A 19,210-nucleotide genomic window follows, 5' to 3' on the forward strand; every position below is an offset into this window, starting at 1 on the left:
GCTTCTCTCTAGCAGTCAAGCAGTTAATGTTTTTGGAAGGCACTCAGTATTTGTTCAAGTCCACTCATACCATGTCTATTTATTTGGCCCAGTATCTCTGCATAAGATCTTAAGTGCTCTTTAAGCAAGCACCACCAAGCAGATGCTTCTGCTCATTTGTTAATTAATATTAATGTTTCATAATTGATAGTCAAGTATTTTGTCACACAGAACAATACGTCCTTCCTTACCTAAAGAAATTGCCAGGTATCTGTAAAGCATAATTGTAATATTTTCTTGCATAGAGTATGGCTATGAAGTAATGGTAGTAGGTGTAGTACAGTGGGGATCAAAACTTTGGGCACCCCAGATAAAAATTTGTATTAATGTGCATAAAGAAGCCAAGGAAAGATGGAAAAATCCCCAAAAGGCATCAAATTACAGATTAGACATTCTTATAATATGTCAACAAAAGTTAGATTTTATTTCCATCATTTACACTTTCAAAATAACAGAAAATAAAAAAATGGCATCTGCAAAAGTTTGGGCACCAGGAAGAGTTAATATCTTGTACTGCTCCCTTTGGCAAGTATCACAGCTTGTAAACGCTTTTTGCAGCCAGCCAAGAGTCTTTCAATTCTTGTTTGAGGTATCTTTGCCCATTCTTCCTTACAAAAGTCTTCCAGTTCTTTGAGATTTCTTGGCTTTCTGTCACGCACTGCTCTTTTATGGTCTATCCATAGATTTTCAATTATGTTGAGGTCAGGAGATTGTGAAGGCCATGGCAAAATCTTCAGTTTACGCCTCTTGATGTAATTCCCCGTGGATTTCGAGGTGTGATCATTATCCATGTGTAGAAGCCATCCTCTCTTTAACTTCAGCTGAAATTTTATTGAATCCATTTTTCCATCTACTCGTGAGATGTACCCTGTGCCACTAGCTGCAATACAAACAACAACTTTTAGGGGTAGACCCCCCAAAAGGGGTTAGCCCTAAAACTAGAAATCCCCCCTAATGATATATATTAAAATTCCCAAAGCTTTATTTCATTCATTAAAATAATCTGATATAAGGACAAAGAAATGTGTATGTGCTCTTTAAAAACACAGCTGTTGCTCAGTAAGGTCACTGTGAATGTCCTATACCGTGCTGAGTGATTTTATAGTATTAAGCTTTTAGCTGTGGACATTCACTTATATTGCTGCTGGCTAATGTTGCTGCTTATTTAAAAGGTGATGCTAGCCATCCGCCCCCCGACGTTTCGTCAGCCCACGCTGACTTTCTCAAGGGAGTCCGGCTATTAGCCGGACTCCCTTGAGTCCGTCAGTGTGGGCTGACGAAATGTCGGGGGGGCGGATGGCTAGCATCACCTTTTAAATAAGCAGCAACATTAGCCAGCAGCAATATAAGTGAATGTCCACAGCTAAAAGCTTAATACTATAAAATCACTCAGCACGGTATAGGACATTCACAGTGACCTTACTGAGCAACAGCTGTGTTTTTAAAGAGCACATACACATTTCTTTGTACTTACATCAGATTATTTTAATGAATGAAATAAAGCTTTGGGAATTTTAATATATATCATTAGGGATTTCTAGTTTTAGAGCTAACCCCTTTTGGGGGGCTACCCCTAAAAGTTGTTGTTTGAATCTATGCCCTGGAATTCTTGGGGGTAGTTGTTGTTCTACTAGCTGCAATACAACCCCAAAGCATGATTGATCCACCCCCATGCTTAACAGTTGGACAGAGGTTCTTTTCATTAAATTCTGTTCCCCTTCTTTTCCAAACGTACCTTTGCTCATTCCGGCCAAAAAGTTCAATTGTAACCTCATCGGTCCACAGAACTTGTTTCCAAAATGCATCAGGCTTGTCTATATGTTCTTTTGCAAAGTTCAAATGCTGATTTTTGTGGTGAGGATGTAGAAGAGGTTTTTTTTTCTGATTACTCTTCCATGAAGACCATATTTGTACAAGTATCTCTTTATAGTGGAATAGTGTACCACAACTCCAGTGTCTGCCAGATCTTTCTGGAGGGATTGTGCAGTCAAACGTGGGTTTTGAATTGTTATCTCACAATCCTGCGAGCTATTCTGTCTGATATTTTTCTTGGTTTTCCAGATCTTGCTTTAACTTCCACTGTTCCTGATGACTGCCATTTCTTAATTACATTCCAAACAGAGGATATTGACATATGAAAACATTTTGCTATCTTCTGCTTTGTCCAGCTTTGTGAGCGTCAACTATTTTCAGTTTCAGATTTCTAGACAACTGCTTAGAAGAACCCATGCTGCTGATTGTTGGTGCAAGGTCAGATGAGTCTGGGCATTTAAAACCTTTGAGATTGACATCACCTGGTCTTCCCAGATGATGATTGAGAACAATCCATGACACTGGCAGGTCTCAGCTTTGCAAAGGGGGCAGTGCATGCTATAAATTCTGCAGGGTGCCCAAACTTTTGCAGACGCCATTTTTTTGTTTTCTGTTATTTTGAAAGTGTAAGTGATGGAAATAAAATTTAACTTTTGTTGACATATTATAAGAATGTCTAATCTGTAATTTGATGCCTTTTGGAGATTTTTCCATCTTTTCTTGGCTTCTTTATGCACAGTAATACAAATTTTTATCCGGGGTGCCCGAACTTTTGATCCCCACTGTATAGTGTAGCATAAATTTAGCATTGATGACTGTTAATTCTACTAATTTTTATTTTATGTCCTGAAGATCACAAATCCTGAATGTCCGCTCTCCTTTGGAGTCTCACTTCAGAACCTCAGTTTGCAGGTATTTATATGGAACATTAAAAATAATTTATTAATGGTAATACAATCTTACAGCCAGCTTTCCGTTTTAGAGTTGACTGGAAGTGAATACTTTATTGTTTAAATATTTGTTAAGAAATTTCATTCCTATCACTCCATATGTTCACTGCACACACATTTCTTTTGTCATTGAGAAAGACTTTAAGAGTACATGTCATCAAACCATATTTTCTTAACTAACTCAGATTATATTTCCTAACTACTCCTAACTCAAAAAAATATTCCGAGCTGTAAAAAGCTCTGTATCATACCTTTCCCCTTGCTCACATTGTGTGAGCTCCCAGCAGGAGAAAGTGGGCGTTCCCCAGCAGGCGCAGCATCACTGAAGCCTGCGAGAGCCGTGCTTCGCCATGCCCTGCACACACTTCCTGAGTTTGGTCTCCTGCCAGGCTGGGAGGAGTCCAGACTGTTTGACTTGCGCAGGGAACAGTGGCCGTTTTTTCATTCACATTAAAAACATATAAAGGCTGAGAATTTTAACAGCAAGTAAATAGCAAAGTGTCTTATAATTATGTAAGGAACAATATATTATAAGTTTTGTTTGGTAACAGGTACTCTTTAAAAAAGCCCTTATTTTTTACCAAATACAAAGCCCTTTTTTTTACCATTTTTTACTATTATCATGTGTATCAATAATTTTTGAACTAATTTTGTTGGAAATAAAGTAGACGAAATCAGCCATGTTGTACTACATAGCAATATACAGTATCAGGAACGTATCTTTGGGTAACAAGATAAATCCTGCAGAAAGGGTGCTGATGAATGTTAGTAATAGAGATGGCAAAAGCACACCAGCAGTGCATCAAATGTCTGCTACTTATTACATTCAACTAGAAGGAGATGTCGCATAATACAAAATTCAGTTACCCCGATGAGCCTTGGTCTTTTACATGGCAAATGCCAGCCTCATATGAGCTTTTATCAGTTGGCACATGTGAAAAGGAGCTTTTACACAGCCCAGTTATTGAATGGCCACAAGGACGATCACTGGATCAGCAGCTCATCACCTGTTTGCACAGGTACATGGGCTACCGAAAAAATTATTCAAGGGCTGCAAAAAAGATGTGATCTGCCAGCGAACAAACGTTTCCTTGCTTTTCGGCTGATCACTGGTTTCTTTTACTGGGAAATAATTGTACCATTTGAACAATAATCGCACTGAATAAAAAGGCCTTTTTATGTGTAAATAAAATGAGCTGAGAAGACTACCAAGAATTTAAAACTCTGTGGAATTTTCTATAACTCAGTTTTTGTTTACATTGTTATTATGTATCATGGTATTGATAACCATATTCCTTCACTGTGGAAGAATAGGAGGGCTACTGGCTTCTCCCAATTCTATAACCTTATAGACCAGAAATTTTTCCTCAAAAGACATCCAGCATTGTGTCTCTATTAGTGTTGTGAATTCTTGAAAGGCAAATCTGGGGAGTAAATGGGGGAGTTTTGTCACCACCTTCCTCCTCAAAAAGTTGCAGATCTAGGGTTTGGGCACATGGGGGAGATTTATTAAAACCTGTGCAGATAAAAGTTGCCCAGTTGCCCATAGCAACTATTCAGATTGCCTATTTCATTTTTAACAAGGCCTCTGAAAAATGAAAGAAGCTAACTGATTGGTTGCTATGGGCAACTGGGCAACTTTTCCTTTGCAAGGGTTTTAATAAATCTCCCCGATCAAGTTCCAAATTATCAGCCTGTTTCACACGCTATTAGAAAATCCAAAATATCCATTTTCTAAAAGTGAGTATGTGTAATTTAGCTTTGATGTATAAAAAAAAAATTGTGTAAGTGTCTAAAGTATCTGCCTTGTCTTCTACTGTATAGGAGGGAATTAATCATTTCCATTTTGCTTCCACCAGTAATGTGAGGAAAGCTATTTTATCAGTATTAAAGTGTACCTTCTATATTGTGAACACTTATGAAAAAATCTCTATAGTGCAGCACTGTGAACAATAGTAATTTTTCTAAATCCCTTTCATTTTGAATTTGGCGCTGGAATACCTTCACCGAATGCCTGTTCTCCCTGCTCCCCATAACTTATAACTGTGCATTAAGGGATGTCCCCATAACATCTGTCTCCAGCACAAGACCCAGTGCCGTAGAATCACATTACATAGTTACATAGTTACATAGTTAGTATGGTTGAAAAAAGACATACGTCCATCAAGTCCAACCAGGGACTTTACTCTGGATTATGCGCTGGAGACAGGTGTTATGGAGATGACTCTGTCTCCCAATTCAGTTATAAGCAGCTGGGAGAACGAGCACTCGTGAAGGTATTCATGTGTGACCCTATATTGCAACACTTTACTAGGTATTCTTTCTAAGTGTACATCTTTTTTGTGATATATCTGCTGCAACATGGTTGTTTGTGGTTTGCCACACTTTTATTTGTTACATTTTTATATGGCTATTTAGGCACCTTCTTAAACATAGGGAATATTTTAAAGCATTGCTGTCATTTACACAAAGTTTATGTACATGATGGTAATTCTTTAATCTTGCTAATTTTGTAGCCGGGTGTAGTGTTCAGAAGTGATGTGGGCTACTGCAGGCTTCACCTGATGATTACTCCAAATCATAGCAGGACCCAGGACTAAGACCCAGTGCTATCTAAACTTTTGACATGGCTTGACAAAATGACAGTAATGCTTTTAAATTATTTTTCCAGTGAAAATTGGTGGCGATCTGACCTGGCTGACATAATCGTAGTGTAGTTTGAGATGTGAACTACAAAGACAAATTATTGGAGAATAATCAATGAGATGTGAGATGTGAACTACTAAGACAAATTATTGGAGAATAATCAATGAGTTGTTGGTTTGTTTTTTTTAGACATCTGATAAAAATTGGAATCCATGTCTTCATGATGAATCCTCAAAATTGTTTTACAAGGTAATGTAATATCATATGTTAATACAATTAATTCAGTTTGTCTTTATGTCATCTGCCAGATATTCCTGCTTTAATCTGAAAATTCTGGGTTCACTGTGCATGCAACAATGTCTAGAGATCCTTGATCAAAATTCTTTTGACAACCAGTTCAGTTAACCATCAGAATATGGCTGGTTTTGGTAAAGTTAGATAGCAGCTTTTGTGAACCATTAATTGATTGTAGCATTTGGCTCGACTCATAAATCTTCATTAAAATAATTATTCAGAATAATTTAGATTTAGATATTGGATTTAAGCCACTCATACCCATAAAATAGTTGTCAATCTCAATCTCGAATCTGCCAAGTGTGTTTGTTTATTTCAGTGGGGAGAAGGGAATAAGCTGCTGCCAGAAACCACCATCAGAGTCTTATCTCCCACAAGAACAAATGATCAGGCATAATAAAATCTTCCTAGTTCTTGCAACATCTGCTGTTAAGGGGCAGTTAGCAAGTCCTTATACTCCTGTATAGTAGTGTCCACTCATTCAGATTACTGATCTGATCAGACCAATATAAATCTAAAATGCTCATTTGTAATTGCTCTGTTGATTTGATGGAAATGTGTAATGTCCTTTTGCATGCCCTGCCATATCGAACTGTCTGCCAGTTACCATTATACTGTATGACTGTAGCATATAAACGGCATCTGAAAGATGTCTCAAATGCAATTCTATTAATATGGGGTTAAGGTTTTGTTTTACCAGCATCAAACAAATAGAAAAGTTTGGTGTTATTCTAATAAATTGTGTTTGATCAGATCAATTTTACACATATTTAAATTATTCAGCTTGAAGGGGCACTCCGGTGTTCGAATGAGAAGCTTATGAAAAGGCTACAGGTTCACTAAACACAGTCCAACAGTGTAACACGAATCCTGCAACTTAAACATGTACCATTATCTCTATTTGTTACACTCTTGTTCTTTATGTATTCCATCTCAGCACAGCTTCAGCAGCAGCCTAGGTACCTAGCAGCTCACAATTCCCATCATGCATTGCTGACATGTATTCCAGGCTCTTCTCTTCCCTCTGTACTTCCCTGGGTCCTGAAGAGCAAGTCTCCACTCTTTTGTGCAGCTCATTGCTGAGCCTCTCACATAAGTTCCTAGTTTCAATTTAATGCTGTTTTATAGTCAAACTGTTCCCCTCCTATAAATCCTAGTGCTGGAACTGAGCATGCGTTACCAGTAGGCTGAATCTGAATTGCAGGTCGTAAGCCTAGGAAACGAGCTATAAACATCACAATTTTGGCCAGTGATGAGTCATTACCATATGTGGGAAACCACTGAAAAAGATATGAAGGTGAAAACAGAATTGAAGCAACTTTATTAAAAAGGAAGGACATAAGTGTTTATACTCTTTGCTGTGAGACTTGACATTTAGATCTGGTGTTACCATGTCTCTTTATTATCTTTGAGATGTTCCTGCAGCTTGTTTGGAGTCACCTGTGTTAATTTAAGTTGATTGGACACAAATTGGAATACAAAGGCCAAAATGGCTGGAAAGAAGCTTTCTCCATAAAAGACACATGAAAGCAAGCCTGGAAGCACCCTAAGGACTCTCAGACTGTAGGAGTCCTTTGGTTGGAGCAACCAAGCTGGAATTTTTTTGGCCTCAATTATAAGTGTCATGTTTGGAGACACTACCTATCACCTGCCCAATACTACCCCTACAATGAAGCATGGTGGTGGCAGCATCATGCTGTGGGGTTGTTTTTCAGTGGCTGGGACAGGCAGACTAATCACGGTTGTGGGAAATCTGAATGGAGAAGAATACAGAGATAATCTTAATGAAAACCTTATCCAGGAACAACACCGATATCTGGGTGTTGGGGTGGCCAGAGGCCAACACAAGCTGAACCTTTTTGCAAGTGACATACATTTTTTCTCCCCCAGTCCCACACTACCCTGTACAATCTTCAAAATGTCTTTACAGAGTTCACCTCTATTTTGTACCAGATGAGACACACAGACAATGTTATTAACTACATTATATAACGTTTTTTGACAATTACGGTGCCCATTTAGGGTCGGGTTTTCCCTTTCTTCAAACTTATTACCAGGTCACCATTATAGCTAAACTTGTCTCCCTGCATTCCCCATCATCCCGCACTTTGCTTTTCTCATGATATAGCCGTTTCTCTACCTAGGGCATTAGATTGAAATTCCACAAATTTCTTTCCACAAATCTTTGGCTCCTTTACTATACTTCACTTTTAACATAGCCTCAACAATTCTACCGCCGAACAGGGACCCTGCAGACTGGACTAATATATGGCTGACTATGTCTAAATCCTGTATTAATGTTGCATCTCCGGAATCCCCATGTAAGGTCCTTATGAGTTACTAGCTCAGCTTATGAGTACCAGCTCAGGTAAGTCACAATGTTCTTGGCTACTCCTCTTCTTGTTTCCAGAGGCGTTTAACAATTGGAGCTCTTCATTTGGTTTACTTTTGGTTCTGTTTGTATGGTATGATTCATACTCTTAAATATTATTTTACTTTGCGACCCTTCGGTGGAGCTATTACATCAGGACACCCCTGCTCTTACATGCACTTAGTTTCCAATTTTGACGTTCCTTCTGTTCGCAGCCAAACAAACGATTCCCCACTATTGGAAGAAAAGATCTGTCCTCCTTTGATAAAGTTAAGTCTGAAATACGGTATATGGCTTTTTCATGAATAAAGATCTAGCATCTTGCTTGATAAACGGACTAGGTGGAAGGTTTAATTCTAACTAGACTGACCCTAGGAACACAGCCAAAACAATGTAGGAGTGGTGCATTTTGGGAGTTTGTACTTAGTACCACATATTTTCTATAGAAGACAAGTTTTGCATACTGGAATAGCTCCTTAAGAAATGTAGAGTGGTTAACTTTGTTCCAAGAAATTATAGGAAAACACTGCAATCTCTATTTTACAGCTTGGATCAGCCAGTTGGGGAAAAAATAGATATGATGCTAATATATCATATTAATTATAACTTTTTTGCTTTTATTTTTAGATTGTACGTCTTGACAACCTGTTTGCCTACTGGAACGTGAAATCTGAGATGTATTACCACCGATCATACAATGAAGCCTTGGTATGATCTTATATGCCCTCCTTGTTTATCCCTAAATTGAACTTCAGGGGTTTTGTTGTAGTGTCTGTAGACCAGTATAGAACTAGCTATAGAAATATGATGACCCTATGAAATGCAATTTTTGTTAAATCCTGAAGCACGGCTGCATAGACAATAATAAACACAACATTCTATTTGCCTCTCATTGCCACTCGAGGGAGCTTCAGAGCTTACTGCATTCTCGTATACCGATTCAGTAAATTGGATATTATGGTTACTTGACGCTGTTGCTCTGTACTGCAGCTATATGTTAAAGGAGTGGGACCCTGTTCACCACTCTAACACGTGTCCAGTGGATAAATATAAAGCAACATTGCTGTATGAGCACTCTATAATAAGTGCAGTGTTCTGCAGAAGAGTTTCTATAATCCAATAGCAAATGAGTGCTTAATTTTATCTCAAGAACGAAAAAACTGTGTTTTACTTTATGTATTCCTATGTTTTTACCTTGATCACTTTCATTTATAGGGAGGGCGTTAGTCTGCAGGGATCAGCAATATCCTATGCAACATTTTGTACTAGCAAATGTCAAAAGTTATATTGTGTAGATACAGTAAAATGTAGTCTTGCTGATATATAACGTTCGATTGCACAAGGTCAATCTAACTATATCACTTTGAGAGGTTTCACAATGTTGGTGCGCACATATTACAGTACCTTAGTATGAGAAGTCCGTTCCTCCTGTGCCTCCTTATTCCTCCATTTAGATGCCTTCCAAGTGTGTTTTTTGCAAATTATAGGTAGCAGAACAGATGGTTAGGACTGTGGGTAGACTGCCCTGGCCGGCGGTGTCTCAACCCAGCTGATGTTCCTCCAAAATTTGCTGATGTATTAGATCGCTGTATGTGACGTCCCTACAGTGCTCAGGATGGACCAAAATACCACCAACGCATTTCGGAACCCTTACTGCTTCCTTTGTTCTGCTTCCAGTGTGTGAACCAAAAGGATTTACAAAACTCTGTACTTTTTGAACATATGTTTTAAAAATTGTGTCACTAAAATTGAACATCTTAGAAAATAGTTATATCAGAAGATTTTGTATAACCGATCTAATGTTTTAAAGGGTTCATGTTATGAATAATATTGTTTGTTTCTTTAGAGCACTAAATTATAAGCATATTTTATATTTAGTCTCATTTGAGAAATTATACAATTAGGAGATATTACACTTATTTACGTACTATGGCGCCACCCAGTGTTCAAGTGTATTGCATTGTGCATGTCCACAAAAGGGCTGCTGGCAAACACGTTTACCCAGCCTGTTCTCCCCAAAGTTATTCTCTATACAGTAGAGAAAGATTTATGCTCTTCTTGTCAGGAAAGGACCAGAACCTTTTGCAGTATAGCTAAAACGACTTTCTCAGCTTGCTAGGATTGTACAACAATTTTGGAAGGTAAGAGGGTACGGTAATGTCTACTATAGGTGGAAGGATTGTAATTCTTTCTAGAGCTCATTACTAGCAGCACAGCATGATGGGGACCTTATGGAGCAAAACACTATAAAAAGGGGTATTTTTATGCTATAAAATATAGCTAATTAGAGTGAAACATTAACAGCAGGAATTGGGTAAGAAATAGATTCATGGTATAACTGTACATAACTGTAACTAGTGGGATGCCGGTGCTGAATAATACTGTGCGTTATAACTGCTAACTTTATATTTTCAGGGTATTTTGAAGTATGGTGTAACTTCTCACAATGTCATCCCTGAAGGTTATGATTTTGGTAGGTATAAATGCATAAAAAAAAATCTTAACACAAAGGTCTCTACATGTTTTTATATTGTGTTAATTTTGTTTTGCACTTAAAATAAAAAAAAAAAATGTTACTCATAAAATGCAGTTAGTAACCAGATGACTCCTCTCTTATTTACATTTGTTGAATGAAAGCTGGATTTTGTTAATTTGCCAATTGATTTGTTAATTTGCTGACACTGTTTTTATGCCACTGTTTTTATGTAGAATGTTCTATCAGCAGTTGTTAATACTGAGCTATTTTAGTAAACATCACTTTTCTCAATAATTCCATGTGATAATCATAGTATGATAACAAAGCCGCTACACGTAAGTACTGACCAGCTAAATGTTTGGCATTTGTTAGTTCATGTTGCTTCCCTGCATCATACAGTTTTTGTCTCTGTAAACTAAACTTGTAATGGAAGATTATATACAGTAAAACCTCTTTAAAAAAGACATTTGAGGGTGGTCTTCTCAAAGAAAATTGCCACTATGCATAATGGTAGACTTAAAATCCATTGCACAAAATCTGGTCAGAATTTTTTGCTTATATAGTGCAGTATAGACTATTATTTATATAATAGGGTAGAGGACCTTGTGTATAGCTATTTGAGTTGCTGTGGCATGCATAGGTTGTCAGCCATCTTAATTCCCAGTTTCCCTTTGATATGGTTTGCTAATGCACCTTACATTTCCCATGATGCTTCTGGCTTTGCAGAGACAGGAGGTGGAGTCTCATCCTACTGCACTTGCCCTAAATGCAGCAAGTGATAGTCCAGTGACATAGAACTTTTGTCCCCTAACTCAGTATAAAGTATCATATGAGATACAGTTTCAGGCTCTCTACTTACACACAGGAGAGCTTTGACTGGCTTCATCGCATAGGACTCGCTAAAAAATCTGCACACAGAACTGGCAACTGGGAACTTGTATAACTCTGCAGCTGGTTACTGTCTGTACTTTTCCACTATATCATTTTGTCTCTTAGATTAGGGCAGACATTCTGTCTTCGGCAGCATGTTATGCATGGGAGACATACAGGAGGACAATGATGCTGTATAGGGAGGGGTCTAAGCTGCCATGAGGAATCTGATAGATGATTATGGATTCCTGTAGTTTACAGGAATTTAATAACATACGAAAGACTGACCTCTTGTTGACCTCTTCGCCATTTGAGAATGTAACTTTTTAGTTGTCAGAAAGGTGTTTACATGAAGCAGTATAAATAAGGCCCCCTTTACATGTGTCAGCTGTCTGGTAGGCTTTCTCTCTGGCATGCATTGGAGGGAAACAGATTGCAGAACTGATCCCATTCATTTAAATGGGACAGTTCACATTCATCCGGCATCTGAAGTTGGATGCCTGACAGTGAAACACATTGCATGGGCGACGGCCAGGAGAACATATCTTACTGTGTTCCCCAGTTCGGCATGCACAATAATTATGGCCAGATCCTAAACAACTGAGGCTAACTGATCTAATTCTGTTATCAGTTGTGGCATCAGTTGTGGAGAGAGTTTTGCTTCAGCCAGATGCCGGACATATATTATTCTAGCCTAATCATGTGCATGAGTACAGCTGAGCTGGGATGAAGCAAATGTCACTGTAGGAATACTGTGGGTGAGTTAGCTTTATTGGGATAAAAAGAAAAAAAAAGCCTGGAGTTTCTTTAAGCAAACTGTGTACAGTATTCCGTTTCAATAAGAGATACTAAGAAACTTCTCCACTTAAATTTCATGTGAATGTTTTTTAAAATGTCTGATGTTTTATTGTGATACCTGCTCTAGAAACATTCTTTAATGTCACGGATTTAAAGCATTGTAGTCACATATTAAATCATCACTGATAAACAGTACTGTATATTACTTAGCATGACAAACATTAGAAACACATTCTGAAAAATTATCTGATGCCATTTTATTGATTTTTACCTTGATAAATAAAAAGATCTGAAGTTTGACTAACTTTGCTTGGACACCAACCTACAATATATTTTACTATATTTTAGTGTTTGGTTTCTTTTTCTTTCAGTATTCCGTCCAATTTCAGGAAGAGCAAAGCTCCGTATGAATCCACGTTCAGATTTTGACTTTTCTTCACCAAAAATAGACCTAGATGTTAACCTTCAGGACATAGCCATTGAATTTAATAAACCACAGGTGATAATAAAATTGATGATTCCAGTATATGTTGAATAAGGGTGGTCATAAACAGGCAAAGTGAAAGGAACCTGTCATCAGTTTCATGCTGCCAGAACCACAAGCAGTATGAAATACTGTCTGGCTCCCCTTGTAAATTAATAAATGATGATTCATTTAAGAGGAATCCTAGTTAGGGTGGGTTCACACCACATTTTTGCAATACAGTTCCTGCATCAGGTTTTTGGATGAAAAATGGATTTCTTAAAACCTGACTAAACTGTATCAAAACGTGTGTACACATTTTAACCCGTATATGGTTGAAAATCGTATATAGTTAAAAGAAAAAACGATGTCCGGTTGCACCTGTTTTTTAAGAAAAAAAACGTATACTTTTTCACTTTTCACGCTATTATGAATAAAGTTTCACTTGTTTGATTGAAATTCCAAGTAAAAAACTGTGCAAAGTCAAAAACCGGATGGTGTAAACCGGATGGAACCGTATGCACGTACGGTTCTGTACGGTTCCCATTGACTCCCATGTTTAAAAAAAAAAAAAAACGTATACGGTTTTTCACCCGGACCAAAAACCGTGGTAGGCTACGGTTCTGGGTACGGGAAAAAACTGGACAAAACCGTACAAGATGCAAAATGGACACGACCGGATGCATCGTTTGGCATACGGTTTTCAATCTAGAGTCAATGTATACAGTTTTCAATACTGTTCCATACGGTTTTCACCTTGAAAACATATACGGGAACTGTACGGCAAAAACATTGTGGGACTCCACCCTTATATAGCCATCCAGCAACAGGGCTCTGAGCCATCAGGGCGGTCCCTGACGGCATCTCATTGCTCCACCTTTCCCTATACCGAAATAAGGGCGGGGAGAAACCACCAGCGACCGCCCCAATAACTCAGAGCCCTTTACCTCACCGGCTTTATAACTATGATTCCTTTAAAATGTCACAGTGGATCATACATCCTTGAACAGAGGAAACCTGACGACAGCGAACTTTCACCTTCATTCTGTCCCTCCTGAGGGCACGTGCTCCATGTTATTTTGTGTATTATGTTCAGTTAGGTGTCAGGATACACAGCTTTCAGAATGATAATAAACCTGCAAAAGTGTCAGTGAGTGTTTCATTCTCATGTGGAAAATTTGTTCTTTCAGGCAAGATTGTGTATTACACATAGATTAAACTTTGAATGAGTATATTGAGCATATCAAAGTCATTTTAAAGGGGTACTCCGCCCCTAAACATCTTATCCCCTATCAAAAGGATAGGGGATAAGATGTATGATCGCGAGCTCCGTGCACCAGATGACAGGGTTGCTGCAGGAGAGATCGCGGGGGTTCCCAGCGGCAGGACCCCCGTGATCAGACATCTTATCCCCTATCCTTTGGATAGGAGATAAGATGTCTAGGGGCGGAGTACCCCTTTAAAATTAGTGAGGGTAATGTTTGTTAGAAAAATAATTTAAAATGATAAGGTTTTAACTCTTTCAAGGACTTGAACATTACAAACTTTTTTTTTCAACTTTCCTGTTTTAAGTACCACAGTGTTATGGAACTTCTTGAGTCTATAGACATGATGTCAAGGAATCTCCCATACAGAAGATTCCGGCCAGGTGTTAGCATTCACAATAATGCTAGAGAATGGTAAGCTGAAACAATGTTGCTAAAGATTCTTTGAAAAATAGTTCTGGGCAATACCTTTCTCCTAAACATTTCCGATTGCCGACAGTTGTATGGAGTAATAATGATAATACATTTGAAATACTTTAATTGCTTTAATATGCTTGCTTTAAACAGACAAAATATAAAGGACTGTTATGAAAATGTAAAAATAGTTATCCAGTCTTACAAAAGTATTACCCTAGCCTCAGGATAGGCCATCAATATTAGATTAACATTGGTCTGATTACCAACATTCCCACAGAGAAGCTGTTTGATGGGTTCACTGCACTTGTGAATGCTGCAACCTCTCCAGTGTTTACACTGTGGTGCAAGTATTGGAGTGATATCCTGTTCACCTGAATGGGACTACTCTCAGCTAGTAACAGTATAGCAAGTGAAAGGATGAGCATTGTTAAAGGAAAACTGTCAGCCAGTTTACCAGACTAAACCCAATGGGTTATAGTGTGGGGGAACAGGTGTCCATACACGGGTCACTTACTTTTTTTAGGTTTGCTTGCCGCCGAGTTGTCGTCCACTAAATATCCATAATTCTGGCCTTCATTTGCGCTCAGAAGGCGGTTCCCTCGACGGCAGTCTTGCTTTGGGTTCCGGAGGAAGGGCCTTAGCCCGCCCCCCCTTGTTCACATATTCATTTCTCCCCTGAGCGCAGCACTCTGTCTGCAGAGTGCATGCACTGAAGATTTTACCCAGTTATCGCGTCCTGATGACAAGAGAGCTGTGTGTCGGGAGTGCGCTATGCACAGTGTAACTGCGCATGCACCGGTTGCTCGCTTCACTCTGAAGTCGGGAGTAACAAGAATTCAGAAAGAGGTACTTCCGGGTGTAGCGAGGGACCAGCACACACTGTGCAGAGCGCTCTACTGACACCCAGCTCTCACGTCAGGACACGATAACTGGGTAAAATCTTCAGCGCATGCGCTCTGCAGACAGAGCACTGCGCTCGGGGGGGAAAAAGAATATGCGAACAAGGGGGGCGGGCTTAGGCCCTTCCTCCGGAACCCAAAGCAAATGAAGGCAAAAATAATGGAACTTTATCGGACGACAACTCTACGGCAATAAAACATAAAGTATGTACACTTGTGTATGGACTCTTGTTCACCCACACTATAACCCAGTGTATTGGGCTTAGTGTGGGTGAACTGGCTGACAGTTTTCCTTTAAACATGAAAAAGGTTGCAGAGCTCACGAGAGTATTGGAGTCCCTTCAAACATCTGTTTGGCAGTGTGCCAGGAGTCGTGTCCCCACTGCTCCAGTATTAATGGCATATTCTGAGGTAAGACCCATCAGTTTTTTATTAAAGCATTTAATACAAAACATACTTTATCATTGCCTGTACAAATGTATCTACTACCTGTCACCTTAAACCCCTTAAGGACAGGGCCCATTTTGGCCATAAGGACAAAGCCAGTTTCATGTTTGCGTTTTTGTTGTTTTCTCCTTGCCTTCTAAAACTCATAACTTTTTTATTTTTTCATCCTCAGACCCATATGAGGGTTTGTTTTTTTGCAAGACCATTTGTACTTTGTAATGACACCTTTTATTGTACCATAAAATGTATTACGTAACCAAAGAAAAATATTTTTTGTGGGGAAATGAATAAGAAAAAAACAATTTTGCAACTTTTAGAGGCTTTCGTTTTTACGTAGTGCACTTTACGGTAAAAATGATGCTCTATTTATTCTGTGGGTCAATACAACTAAAATTATACCCGTGTTTACATGATTTACTACTGATGTACTACTAAAAATCAACTTTTAAAACAAAAGTAGTATGTTTTAAAATCACCCTATTCTGACCCCTCTTTTCCATAAACGAGGCTATATGAGGGCTCAATTTTTTTGCGCCGTGCTCTGTAGATTATATTGGTTCCACTTTTGTGTATATGTGACTTTTTGATCACTTTTTCATCACTCTTTATTTAATTTTTCTGGGATGTGATTTTTTTTTTTTACATTTACGCCGTTCACAGTACAGAATGATTAACACTGTATTTTGATAGTTCAGACATTTATGCACACGCCGATAACAGATATGTTTATAAAAAATATATATGCGTTTTGGGGCAAAATAGGGAAAAAGGGGCCATTTTGATTGGGGAGGGGCTTTTTCAATTTTTTTTAACCCCTTAATGACGAGCGCCGTAAATGTACGTCCTGGTGAGGTGGTACTTAACGCACCAGGACGTACATTTACGTCCTAAGCATAACCGCGAGCATCGGAGCGATGCCCGGACCATGCGCCGCAGGTCCCGGCTGCTGATCGCAGCCAGGGACCCGCCTGTAATGGCGGACACCCGCGATCCCACGGATGTCCGCCATTAACCCCTCAGATGCCGTGATCAATAGAGATCACGGCATCTGCAGCATCGCGGTCACTAAAATGGATGATTGAATCGCCCTGCGCGGCGATCCGATCATCCAGCATGGCAGACGGAGGTCCCCTCACCTGGCTCCGCTGCCTTCCCTGCGTCTTCTGCTCTGATCTGCCTTGTCGCAGACCAGAGCAGAAGATGACCGATAACCCTGATCAGTGCTATGTCCTATACATAGCACTGAACAGGATTAGCAATCGAGTGATTGCTATAAATAGTCTCCTATGGGGACTATTAAAGTGTAAAAAAAGTAAAAAAATAAAGTAAAAATTTTTTTGAAAAACCCCCTCCCCCAATAAAAACGTAAATTGTCCCATTTTCCCTATTTCACCCCCAAAAAGTGTTAAAAATATTTTATATACATATTTGGTATCGCCGCGTGCGTAAATATCTAAACTATTAAAATAAAATGTTAATAATACCATACGGTGAACGTAAAAATAGATGCTTTTTTATATCATTTTATTCACAAAAATGTTATAAAACATTTATTAAAAGTTCTATATAAGCAAATATGGTATTAATAAAAAGTACAGATCACGGCGCAAAAAATTAGTCCTCATACCGCCGCTTATACGGAAAAATGAAAAAGTTATAGGTCTTCAAAATAGGGGTATTTTAAGCATGCTAATTTGGTTAAAACGTTTGCGATTTTTTTTTAAGTGCAACAGTAATAAAAAAAGTATGTTATCATGGGTATCATTTTAATCGTATTGACCGAAAGAATAAAGAACACATGTCATTAATTGTATGGCGTGAAAACAAAACCTTCCAAAATTTGCAAAATTGTGGTTTTCTCTTAAATTTTATCATACAAATAGTATTTTTTTGGTTGCGCCATACATTTAATGGTAAAGTGAGTGATGGCATTTCAACGGACAACTGGTCGTGCAAAAAACAAGCCCTCATACTAGTCTGTGGATGAAAATATAAGAGTTATGATTTTTTGAAGGCGAGGAGGAAAAAACAAAAACATAAATTTAATTGTCTGCGTTCTTAAGGCCCAAATGGGCTGTGTCCTTAAGGGGTTAAACTTTCTTTACTATGTTTATTTTTTACACTTTTTGTCCCCATAGGGGACTATTTATTGCAATCAGTAGATTGCAGATACTGTTCAGTGCTATGCATATGCATAGCACTGATCCGTGTTATCGGCAAACTTCTTCTTTGATCTGCTGAAAGGCAGACCATAGAAGAAGACTCCCAGAGGGTGGGCGGAGGCAGGTGAGGGGACCTCAATCTGCCATTTTGGATGATCGGATCCCCACAGCACAGCCCTGTGGTAATCTGATAATCCATTTGAAGTGCTGTATTGCCGCAGATGACGTGATCAGTATTGACCACGGCACCTGAGGGGTTAATGGTGGACATCAGTGCGATCACAGCTAGGACCTGCTATGCAGATGTGAGCACCGCTCTGGTGTTCGTGTCATGTACAGGATGTAAAATGTACGTCCTGGTGCTTGAAGAACCCGTGCATGAAGACATACATTTACGTCCATTGTCCTTAAGGGGTTAAATACAGTGGCCCCCTCAAGTTACAATATTAATTGGTTCCAGAACGACCATTGTACGTTGAGGCCATAACTCTATGGAAACCTGGTAATTGGTTCTGAAGCCCCAAAATGTCATCCAAAAATAGGAAAAAGTGAGGATTAAAGAAAAATAAGTATATAACTAATACAGATAAAGCAAGTCCTTACATATAAAAGTAAGAATGATCTGCTGGGAGCTGTAAATACTTTATGTAGAGGACAGGAGCTTCTTCAGGGTTCTGTACAGTACAATGTCCTAAAAAAAAAAGTAAAATGGAGCCGCCCTTACTTGGTGTCCAAAGGGGCAGCTAAATATGGCACAGGTAAAGAGTACAGAGCATATAATACCTCCCTGTACTGTAGGGGGCGCTACCAGACAGGAATTCAGTGCATACACTTCAGTAATACAGGTGTTTTACCAGTGAATGCCCATTCTGATTGGTCAGTTCTTCCAGCCATTGACATGTTTCGCAGATTTGGACTGTCTGTAGCATTGTATGTTGAGTCTGGTTTCAAGTTACAATGGTCCAGAAAAGACCATTGCATGTTGAAACTATTGTATGTTGAGGCCATTGTAAGTTGAGGGATCACTGTACATTAAGTTTCTATAAAAATGTTATGCCAACATGTCAAAATCACCTGACTAAACGTGCTTGTTTTATACATCATATTATATATCTAAAATTGCTAATATCTGTTATTCCATACATTTACTCCTTTTGTAGCCAATTCCATTCAAGTTTTACTACATTCACCATTCTCCTGTGTTATAATTAAACAATAAATAAAAAAAAATCAATGTTGGGTTGCTATGTCCTTCATATTGGAGAGTTGTGTGTGACAAGTTGTCGGGTATGTAATGCATA

At 38.7% G+C, this 19,210-nt stretch overlaps 1 protein-coding gene across 2 annotated transcripts in view; it reads left to right on the plus strand.

The window, feature by feature from the left end:
- The window catches only part of VPS13A (vacuolar protein sorting 13 homolog A), a 350,725-nt gene that overhangs the window by 83,095 nt on the left and 248,420 nt on the right, over positions 1-19,210 (plus strand). For both annotated transcript variants that reach the window (XM_056523518.1, XM_056523526.1), the window contains exons 7-12: positions 2,704-2,763; positions 5,637-5,696; positions 8,740-8,820; positions 10,528-10,585; positions 12,628-12,755; positions 14,292-14,398. In XM_056523518.1, the coding sequence (XP_056379493.1) occupies positions 2,704-2,763; positions 5,637-5,696; positions 8,740-8,820; positions 10,528-10,585; positions 12,628-12,755; positions 14,292-14,398 (494 nt within the window). The remainder of the gene's footprint in view (positions 1-2,703; positions 2,764-5,636; positions 5,697-8,739; positions 8,821-10,527; positions 10,586-12,627; positions 12,756-14,291; positions 14,399-19,210) is intronic.

The sequence above is a fragment of the Hyla sarda genome, chromosome 1, assembly GCF_029499605.1.
Source record: "Hyla sarda isolate aHylSar1 chromosome 1, aHylSar1.hap1, whole genome shotgun sequence".
NCBI lineage: Eukaryota > Metazoa > Chordata > Amphibia > Anura > Hylidae > Hyla > Hyla sarda.